At 59.1% G+C, this 10,723-nt stretch overlaps 1 protein-coding gene across 1 annotated transcript; it reads left to right on the top strand.

Moving 5' to 3' along the window:
• Window positions 1-2,869: 2,869 nt before the first annotated feature.
• Window positions 2,870-10,721, top strand: SLC29A4 (solute carrier family 29 member 4). Its single transcript, XM_017813406.1, has 11 exons — window positions 2,870-2,939; window positions 5,050-5,219; window positions 5,849-5,980; window positions 6,094-6,207; window positions 6,287-6,415; window positions 6,868-6,942; window positions 7,275-7,540; window positions 7,629-7,764; window positions 8,303-8,490; window positions 8,735-8,975; window positions 9,050-10,721. Exons 2-11 carry the CDS (start codon window positions 5,060-5,062, stop codon window positions 9,190-9,192), a joined length of 1,584 nt encoding a protein of 527 aa, XP_017668895.1. The 5' UTR covers window positions 2,870-2,939; window positions 5,050-5,059; the 3' UTR covers window positions 9,193-10,721.
• The last annotated feature ends 2 nt before the right edge of the window (window positions 10,722-10,723 follow it).

The raw sequence follows: 10,723 nt of genomic DNA, 5'->3' as shown, positions 1-10,723 counted from the left end.
CTCGTGGCTGTGTCCACAGGGATGGGGACAGCAGGGACAGCAGGGACAGCCCCTTCCTGGGGTCCTCAAGGGTTTAAGGTTTTTGGCAGTGTGGTGGGACCTTTCAGGTGTGCAGACATCTGAAAGGTCTCTCCTTCCTCTCACCGCTGCACCAGCAACGATTAATAACATTTGACTCCAGTGGAAAGGCAAGGAAAAAAAAATCAATACAGGGCATTTCTGGAGATCATCCTAATCCGGTGTCTCAGAGCCAAATGAATCAGCAGCTCCTTATTCTGCCAGTGGGATTAGTCAGTGTTGGTCCAGGCTCCAGGAGAGTGAGGTGAGGCTCTACATAACAAGGAGCCGTGGAGAGGTGGCCGCAGGGTGTTGGTTGGTTCATGGAGCCAAGCAAATCCCTCCTCATAATCCTGCAAACTCTGTGGGGATGTTCCTGCTCGTGCTGGGAGCCACGGGACAGCAGAGGGAGGCAGGAAAAGGGAAGAAGGCAAAAATACCTCTAAAAATCTGCAGTGTGGGTGAAGGATGCAGTGTGGATGTTGGATGTGGGGTGCAGGGGTAGACTCCAGGATGTGGAATGTCCTGTGTGTGGGGGAATGTCCCTCCTGCCACAGGGACCAGGAAGCCTGGGACCAGGAGCATCATGCCTGGCTGGTTTTCCTCGCTGTTAAAGTGGGTCAAGCAGAAACCCAAGGAGCATCCAAGCTCACCAAACTCGAGCCAGCTATATGGGAGCTGAATTATTCAGGACCAGCTTAAAAAATTGAAGAGCCCAGCAAAACTCCAGGAGAACCCAGCCCATGGAACCCCCCATGCCCCTGTTGGGCAGAGGCAGCTGAGCCTGCCCATGCTCAGGGGGCACCTTGGGCACTTTGGGATAGGGGACAGGGTTGTTTGGGTCTAGCACAACGCTACCCTTGGGAGTGGGGAAAGCAGAGAGAAAGCACTCAGGGAAGTTCGGATGGATTCATCTTCCTGTGGTCCCCCACAGCCCTCCAAGCTGTAGCAGTTTCCTCAGGTACCCCAGTATGGCTTTGTCGCACCTGCAGGAGAAAGAACTCAAAGGAAACCCCTTTGTCCCCCAAAATGGGGATCTCTTGATCATGTAATTTTAGACAGGATGTTAAAAATCAGGGGCTTGTCCTTTGCCACAAAGTGTTTGGTCACAGCAACTCCCCATGGCTCGGAGAACACCACATCCGTTTGGGAGCTGAGACGTCCCCTCAGTTCAGTTGCTTTTAAGGGACCCCCCCCCCACCGGTTCTATTCCTGGGGCTTTCGGATGGGGAAAACCAGCTCCTGGGGAGAATCCCTGTGGTGAGTAATGCTTCCTGGCGAGCGCCGGGAAAAGGCGGGTGCACATATGCTGCAGCTCATCCTGCTCTTTTCATGGAGCATTCACACTGTCTGGGTGCCAACCAGCAGCAGCCACGGCCAGGGAACCCCCATCACTGTTACTCCCTTTTCTTACATTTCCGAGTCACCTGGAAGGGGATGACGGGGTCTGGGGTAGGGCAAGGGGATGTACCCCAAAGGGAGTGAGGTGCTTGGAGGTTTTACAGAGACACTATGAAATGAGAGCTGAGCAAACCCGGCCCAAGCAAGCAGCCCAAAAAATCCTCCCTTGCACCAGCGCACGGAGCTGTGCAGGTGCTCAGCCCAGAGGGGAGTGGGGAAGGCTGAGCCCTGGCTCCCTGCAGAGCTTGGCGCAGCAGCCGGGTGTGCTCTGAGCCAAAATTTGGCTATTTCAGCCAAGGAGGAAAGATGGAAATTTCCACCTGGCCTGTTTTCCTCCCTGCGATGTATTTGCAGGAGACCCTTTGCTCAGCCCCTCTCCCGGCAGAAGGGCTGAGGCGGCACAGGCGGTTTTGTCTCTAATTTCCTCTGGCGTGAGCAGCAGCAGCGGCAGCACATCCCGCCGGCCCCGCGCTGATTTATACAACGCAGCATTTATTGACTGCGAGGAGATTGTAATTCACAGCCTGGCGCGGTGCAGTCACGGTGTGCGAGCAGGGACGGCTCCTCTCCTCCTTCCCACTGCCTCCATCTCCCGTGCTCCAGGTGGGGAGAGCACAGCAGGGCCTGGTGCCCCAGGGCTCTCACCCAGTTCAGAGGGACACCTGCTGTGTCCCTCCCTGGGAGAAAACACGATAGCATCAAATCCCAGTGATGGATCCTGCAGCCTTGGCCAGCTCACCCAACCCAGGAGGGGTGGGGACACCCGCGGGGTCCCTTCCTGGAGCACCCACCTTGGGGACACACATCCTTTCCCTGGACAGAAATCCCCACCACCCCATGCTGCTGATTCCCTTCCTCCTCTGCTCCCACCCTCTGGTTATGCCGGAGAACAGAGACCTCCCAGTTGGTTCTTCAAAAATCTGGGGGATTGTTGTGTTCTGCTATCCAGAATTGCAATCCATCCATCCATCCTGCTGACCTATTCAGCCCCTCTTATGCCAAAACCCATTGCAGGGCAGGAATGATCCTGTCCCTGCAGCACTCGTGCCCTGAATGGAATTACCGGAGCTTTCTTCCCAATTAATCTCTCTTTGCAATTAGGCCTCCGAAATCCCCCTAAGGCACCCATAGGCTGCACCTACAGGCGGTACCTATAAACGGTACCTATAGGCGGTACCTACAGGCGGTGCCTACAGCCAGGGGGGTATGGGCGTGCTCCGATCATCGGGAAAGCCTCTCCCGCGGCCCCGGGGCCGGTGCGGGGGCTCGGAGGAGGAGCGGGGGGCCGGGCGGGGGCGGGCGGGAGGCAGAGCCGGGGGAGGCAGAGCCGGGGCCGCCCCCGCTCCTCGCCGCCGCCGCCGCACTCGGTCCGGCCCCCTCCCGGCGGAGGCTCCGGGATGGCGGGGCCGGGGGCCGGCGGCCGCCGGGGCTGAGCGGGGCGGGCCAGCGCCGCTGCCGCAGAGCCACCGCGGCGGAGAGAGGTAAGAACCGCCGCGACCTGTTGGGGGGTTCGGCCGGGACCGCCGGGGAGCGGGGGGAGAGCAGGGGGAGCCGCCGCCCCCCGAGGCCCTGCCCGCCCTGGCCCCTCTCTGAGCATCCTCCCCTAGCCCCCCAAGAGCATCCTCCGGGCGCGGCCGGGGCCGAGGTCCCTGCGCTCCCCCCCTGGCCAGGAGCTTCTCCTTCAGCCCGGGGGACGTGGGTTACTGAATGAACCCCGTTTGTGGCAACTTCGCCGCTGGCAAGATGTCGGAGACCCTTTTGGCAGGGCGAAGATCGCTTCCCTGCCCTAATGGGGGGAGTCTGCAGTGCCCGGGGGTCACCCAGAGCAGCGGGGCAGGGGCTCCCCCCGGGTTAGACCTCCGACCCGTGCCCTTGATGGAGAAACCCCCTCCGCTCGCACTCTGGGTGCAGAGGGGCGGCAGGGTGTAAATCCAGAGGGGCAGATGGATATAAATCCAACGGGAAGAGAAAATCCAATTCACAGCGGCGCAGGGATGCTCGGGGGAGCGAGGCGTGAGGCGGAGTGTGCCGGAGGCTGGTCCAGCTCCACGGCTGGGCAGTGCATCCCGCATCCTGCTCTGCTCCTGGCCCCGGGAAGTTTGGGCCACACACAGTAGGGACAAGACGTTTCCAGCCAGCACGTTCTCCAGCTGGGATTTCTGTTATGGAAAAACCCTGCAACAGGCTTTCCCGGCATCCCAGGAGATGCTTCCTGCCGGGTTTTATTGCCTGGGGTGGCACCAGGCACAGGAGGGTGCTGGATGAAGGGGATCACAGCTAGCTCCTCTGGGAGCAGCAGGATGGAGCAGTGTCCCAAAACGTGCCTGCTGGATTCTTCATCCCGCGGGGCTCTGGGACGGGGCCTCTTGGGGCCGATCCTGGTTGGTGCAGGGTAGGGACTCCAGCCCAGCCCCTCAACCAGTGCTGTGACCTCGGCAGAGCCTCGGGGGCAGTGCTGCCCTGTGCCACCGTCCCTACAGTGAGAGATGCATTTTAGGCTCCAGAAATTCACTCACAGGGTCTGTGGGCACCACGTTTGCCCTCACCCCAGGGGCCCTCCAGCATCCTCCCCATCTTGGCAGCTGGGGAGATGCTGGAAAACCTCTGTGCTCCTGCAAACGCCATGTCTGGCAGGGAGACCAAAGAAATCAGTGTCATTGATTTTTCCTCCCCTGCCTGCCTCAACCTGCTGCCTTGGAGGAGGTTTTTTTTTTTCCCTCCCCCCTTGATGCCTGGGGACTCTGCAGGAGGTGGGCTGGGGGCAGGATGGCATCCAGCAACCGGTGCCAGGAATTCAGAGTAGCTCCCTGGGCTGCTCCACAGGGCCCCAGAGGGATGAACCCTGTTTTGGATGTTTGGGGGGGCTCACTGGAGGATGTAAAGTGTTTGGGGAGCTCATCTTGAGATGCATTCAGTGAGGACCCTCACGAGCATGATGCTGGGGTCTCTCTGGCAGCTCTCTGAGCAGCTCCATGCTATGCTGGGGTCCCTCAGAGAAGCAGACCGAAAAAAAAGCAGGGTCTCATCCCGTCCTCTCCCTGGAAAGGCTGCAGGAGTGTGTCTGCCCAGGCCAGTGACTCTGCCCCAGCTCCAGGCACCAGAGATGCTGAAAAGGGCATAAACCAGAGCAAGCTGTGCTGCCTGAGGAGAGTGAGGGCTTCCCACAGCAGCCAGGATCTTCCCTGCAGCCGCCCTCCATGAGTGATTTTCATCCATTAATTTCTCTAATTGCTTTTGGAAATCACAGCAGCGTTTCGTCTTCAGCAGCATCCCAGGGATGTGCTGAGCCAGGCTGGGGGGAGTGCTGTGCCTTGAGGGTGACTTATGTGGATCCCTCACAGGCACTGCAAACCCAAACTCCTGCCCAGTGGGTCAAGGGATCCCATTCTCCTCAGGGAAACCGTCTTCCCAGGTGGAAAAAGCATGGGAGCCACTGTGATACTGTGAGGTGGCAATACTCAGGGTTATGCCATCGTCCCTTGTAGACCCCTGGCATCACCCAGGGGATGATCCCCAGGGGGGACACAGGAGCCAGGACCCACCTGTGTGCCCCGGGGGTGTAACTGCTCTCCCTCCCTCCCTCCCTCCCAGGTTGTCCAGGATGGGCTCCGTGGGAGCCGAGCGCTTCAAGGAGCTGAGCCCGGCGGGGACACCCGAGGGCAACGTGGTGATGAGCTTCAGCTTCGACAGCTACCAGCTGGAGGAGGACGAGCTGCAGAGGGGCAGCCAGGCCAAGGGCGTCCTCACCTTCATGGAGCCAGGTGAGGGCAGGCACGGCAGACCTGATCACCTGCTGGGTTCCCTGCTGAGTTCCCACCCATTTAGGGGCTTCCTGGGATGGGTTTAATAGCCACAAATGGCCTGAAATGCCACAAAATTGGCCAACACCTTTTTTCATCCCTCTTTGTACCCATGTGAGCCAACCAGCACATCCCGTGGCAGTGGGCTCTGCAGGCTGGTAAGGAGTTGAGGTTTTGTGCCCTGGTTCTCCTGCCTGCAGCCTGCAGCTTCACCTTTCTCCATGCAGCAATCAAGAGTGCTCCTGGGATTTACCCCAGCCCTGCTCCACATCCTGAGGCATCCCTGTCCACCTCCACACCCGCCTCGACCCCTCCTGCAGCACTGCCTGGCTCTCAGCTTATTCATCTGCAATTAAAACTCAATCAGCCCTTGAAGCCCGGGTGTTTTCCTGCCTCCTGGGTCTCTCACTGAAATGTCTTTATTTAGGGAAGGAGTTTCTCAGGGCTGGGGCTGTTTATTTGTGAGATCTGCAAGGTGCTGGATTATGGAGGCACCTTTCATCACCCCAAGACAGGGATCTGACACAGGTCCCAGGGGTGCAGCAGTGCCACTGTCATGTCTTTTCTCTTTCTTTCTCCTTTTGGGGCAGCTTCTGAGGATCCCGAGCCCCAGGATCGATACCATGGGATTTATTTTGCCATGCTGCTGGCTGGGGTGGGATTCCTCCTGCCCTACAACAGCTTTATCACCGATGTGGATTACCTGCACCACAAATACCCAGGTAGGTCTCCAGCAGCTGTAGGACTTCCCTGCCACCCCAAACCAGGAGAGAGCTCAGCTGCACTTCCAGGGGAGCTGGATCCCTGCCCTCCCCCATCACCTGCCTCTCTGCAGGGACCTCCATTGTCTTCGACATGAGCCTCACCTACATCCTGGTGGCCCTGGTGGCCGTGATCCTCAACAATGCGCTGGTGGAGCTGCTGAGCCTGCACACCCGGATCTCCGTGGGTGAGTGGGGGTCCCTGCACCCCTGGCAGTGCTGTCCCCGTGCTGCCCCCCTGCCACAGCCTCTGTGTCCCACCCACAGGCTATCTCTTTGCCCTGGGACCCCTGCTGTTTGTCAGCATCTGCGATGTCTGGCTGGAACTCTTCAGCCGCAGGCAGGCCTACGCCATCAACCTGGTGGCTGTCGGGGTGGTGGCCTTTGGCTGCACAGGTATGTGGGAGAGCAGCTGGTGCTGGGACATGCACAGGTAGGGGTGGGAAACAGCCTCATTCCGGAGCCATGGTCTCCTGGGATTACCTCTCGCCCTGATCCCTATAAGCTTGAATCCCTGCTCCACCCCTTCCACCTCTGTCCAGGCACCACAGGGCTGGCTGGGGGCACCAGCACCAAACTGTGCATTGGCCACCAGCACCCCCGATTTGGGCCACCATAGTGGCTTCCCAAGCCCCCACACCTGGTTGCTAATTGTGGTGGGAACAGACATGGTGAGGCATCCAGAGGGGGGAAAAAAGCCTTCAGCTTTTGGGGCAGGGAGAATTTGGGAATGCTGCAGCTCCCAGTTGGCTCGGCATGTGGGCTCCCACTGAGGTTACTTCCCCCTTCCCAATGTTTTGGCTGCAGCAAAAATCCCTCCTTCTCCCCTCTTTGTATCTCTCCTGAAGTGCAGCAATCCAGCTTCTACGGCTACACGGGGCTGCTGCCCAAGCGCTACACGCAGGGAGTGATGACAGGCGAGAGTAAGTACCCATGACCCCTGCCAGTGTCCACGTCCCACCACATGGGCTTGCTCAGGGGGACCCTCCTGTACGTTCTCCTGGGTCCCCACTGTCCCCAGCTGGGTTTCCAGCAGAGCAGGGACATCCCAGAGTGTTTAATGGTTTCTAAATCCCTGCCACACCAAGCTGGGGGTGGGGATGTCTGCCAGGAGCCGCCTTCATCACCCCAAAATCTTTGCTGGTAGCTCCTCCATACCGGGAGGCATCACATCCAGGCACTGGGGGGACGATGGGGATCCCTAATGTGTGGGGCTCAGCAGGACCCGGCACTGACAGGTCTCCCACACTCCCAGGCACCGCTGGGGTCATCATCTCGCTCAGCCGCATCTTCACCAAGCTGCTGCTGTCGGACGAGAAGGAGAACACCGTCATCTTCTTCTTCATCTCCATCGGCATGGAGCTGACCTGCTTCATCCTCCACCTCCTGGTGAAGCGCACCCGCTTCGTCCGCTACTACACGGACGGGTCCCGCAAGGGCCTCCCCGAGACGCGGGGGGCCGGTGACCCCGGGACAGGCTACCGCGTCCACCACGACGTCACCTCCGAGGATGTCCGATTTGTAAGCCAAGGGTGGGTCTCCCTGCTGGCCCCTGGGGTCCTGCTCACCACTGGAGCTCAGCACTGCTGTCCCCTGTCCTCCCAACCAGGAGAACCAGCAGCGGGGGCAGCCGAGCTCCCCCCGGGACAGCCCGGGCCCCGAAGCTGAGCTGGCTGGCAGCGGCACCTACATGCGCTTCGACGTCCCTCGGCCCAAAATCAAGAGGAGCTGGCCCAGCTTCCGAGGTGGGTGGTGGGCTCGGGGGGTGAGCCATGCCCATGGGGTGGGTCTGCAGCATTTTGTGGGGTGGAGTTGGTGATTGGTGATGCAGAGTTATGGGGAAGGATCATCCCCAAAGCTGGAGAGGGACTTTTGACAAGGGCATGGGGGAATGGCTTCAAACTGTCAAGAGTGCAGGGTAAGGTGGGATGTTGGGAAGAAATTCTTCCCTGTGAGGGTGGGGAGGCCCTGGCACAGGTTGCCCAGAGAAGCTGTGGCTGCCCCATCCCTGGAAGGGTTCAAGGCCAGGTTGGATGGGGCTTGGAGCAACCTGGGCTAGTGGAAGGTGTCCCTGTCCGTGGCAGGGGGTGGAACGGGATGGTCTTTAAGGTCCCTTCCAACCCAAACCATTCTAGGATTCTATGATACCTTTCCTAATGACGTGCTCAAAACCATGGGGCAAACTCATCTGTGGAAGCCACCTCTGGGGGTCAGACGAGGCTTTCAGGCTCTGCAAGGGGAGGACTGCAGTTTTGGCTGAGCTGTGCTGCCTGTCCCTGCCAGACATGCTGCTCTACCGCTACGTCGTGTCCCGGCTCATCTGGGCCTACATGCTCTCCATCGCCATGACCTACTTCATCACGCTGTGCCTCTTTCCCGGGCTGGAGTCGGAGATCCACAACTGCACTCTGGGGGAATGGCTCCCCATCCTCATCATGGCCATCTTCAACCTCTCTGATTTCGTCGGCAAGGTAGGAGAGAGGCCAGCACCAGCACAGGGAGGCTCTGACCTCCTCCTGTGTCCTCTTTCTAAGCCACTTGGCTCCACCAAGGGTTATCTCTGCCCCATGAGGCTGCTCTTCAGCATGGCTGAGGCTGGGCTCCTGCAGCACTTGGTCTTTCCACCATCTCGTCTCCTTGCTGCCTCATTTTGGGCACCTTCTTGCCCTCTCCAGCCCTCTTACCCCCCCACACAGTCTCTCCCCCTCACTGCAGATCCTGGCTGCCCTGCCCTACGACTGGAGAGGGACCCACCTCCTCGTCTACTCCTGCCTCCGCGTGGTCTTCATCCCCCTCTTCATCATGTGTGTCTACCCCAATGGGCAGCCCACCTTCGGCCACCCTGCCTGGCCCTGCATCTTCTCCCTCCTCATGGGCATCACCAACGGCTACTTCGGCAGTGTCCCCATGATCCTGGCTGCAGGAAAAGTGAGCCCGGAGCAGCGGGAGCTGGCAGGTAGGACCTAGTCCTCACTGGAATCCCAGGTGGGGTGGCCAGAGCACCCTGACACCCTGTGTCCCTTCCCACAGGGAACACCATGACCGTGTCCTACATGACAGGCTTGACGCTGGGCTCGGCCGTGGCGTACTTTGCCTACAGCCTCACCAGTACCTCCCACAGCACCTGTTTCTACACCGAAACCTCCAACGGCTCCTTCACCTTGGGGTACTGAGCCCTGGGGCGGGGGGACAAGATGGGACCTGTTTCCCACCATTGTCCCCACCGCCCCACTTGGCCCATGTCCCTCCTCTGGGACAGGGTGGACAGGGACTGGCATCCTGTGGGCACAGGGCCGTGGCATTCCAGAAAGGCCCGTGCTGCCCAGACAGGCGCTGCACAGGGCCACTTCTTGGGGTGACATTCCTCCCACCCCAGAGGACAGTCCTGTTGTTTTTGGGGGGATCCCCATCAGAGATGTGCAGCTCCCCAGTGGACCGTGGGGATCTTCCGTTTGAGCCAAGCCATTGCCAGGAGGAAGAAAATACTGCCAAATTCCAAAGGGAATAGGACCAGTGCTGGGGAGGAAGGCGATGGAGAGCTGGTGAGGAAGAAAAGGAGCAAGAGAGGAAGGAAACATTCCTTCAGTCCCCACTGGCTCCAGGAAGGTTGGTCTCAACTTTTCATTGATGGTGCTGCAGGTTTTCACCAAGAATGGTTTGAAATCCCAATCCATCTCTAAACATGCCAATTGCTGTGTAAAAGAGCCAATTCAGTTCTGCTGGTTGAGAAAAAAAATGATTTTTTTTTTTTTTGTGTCTTGTTTTGCACCCCCCAAAACTGCAGGAGAGGCAGGGTCTTGCCTCTCCCCCACCCCACACTGTGAATCTGCCCCATTACAATGGGGCTGGGGGGTCCCCAAGGCTACAGCACTGCCAGTGCCACCCACGGGCCACTGCTGAGCTTTGAGATTTATTGCAAGGGACATAAGTGATGCTGATTAAATGATTAAATGTCTTTGCAATGATGGCTGGTCCTTACTTGTGTGCCACTGGCACTTGGCTGCTGGTGATGGGCTGGGCTGGCAAACACACACACAAGGTGATGCTGCTGCCTGTTCCGTGGGGTCTTCGGGTGTCTCTTGTGTTGCTCCCCAGCTCCAGGGTCCCCTTTGTCATCTGAGGTGGTTGGACTTGTCATTGGGTCCCACTGGACCCCTGCCAGCCTGCAAACTGCTGCGGGCAGCATGTGGGAGAGGGAATGGACCAAGAGGAGCAGAAAGGATCTGAAGAAGGTGCCAACACCACTTTTTGGGACTGGCTGCACCTCGCTGTGCCAGGAGCTGGCGGGTGCCCCCTCCCAGGGAAGCAAGCCCAAGGAGGCAGCGAGTGCCAGGCTTGGCACCCCAACTCGGCCCCCCCAGCACCGGAGGGTCTTGCCATGCCAAGCTCCCCGCTGGCTGAGGTGCAGCTCACACCAAAAAGAGCAAATCCAGCATTTCATCCTCAACACACGGTGCCATGAGTGTGGTGGCCTGGGAAGGACTCGCACCTCCTGCCCACAGGCCCCCATCCAGCAGAGACCTCTGCTCAGGGGTCCCATCCTGTCACCACATCACATGGACAGGTTCTCCCCAGAAAAGCCACACTGGCACTTGGGTTGGGTCTTTTCCCAATTCAGGGGCTGAGCCAAAAAGTGATCATTGCCACCAAGGGGAGAAAAACCCCGCGGTCAGGACAAGCGAGACAAAGAAAGATGCTTCGCTG

This window comes from Lepidothrix coronata, unplaced genomic scaffold (assembly GCF_001604755.1).
Source record: "Lepidothrix coronata isolate B3197 unplaced genomic scaffold, Lepidothrix_coronata-1.0 Scaffold41, whole genome shotgun sequence".
In the NCBI taxonomy this organism is placed as follows: Eukaryota; Metazoa; Chordata; class Aves; order Passeriformes; family Pipridae; genus Lepidothrix; species Lepidothrix coronata.
Note: the sequence above shows the minus strand (reverse complement) of the source record. Positions and strands in the feature narration are given on the sequence as shown.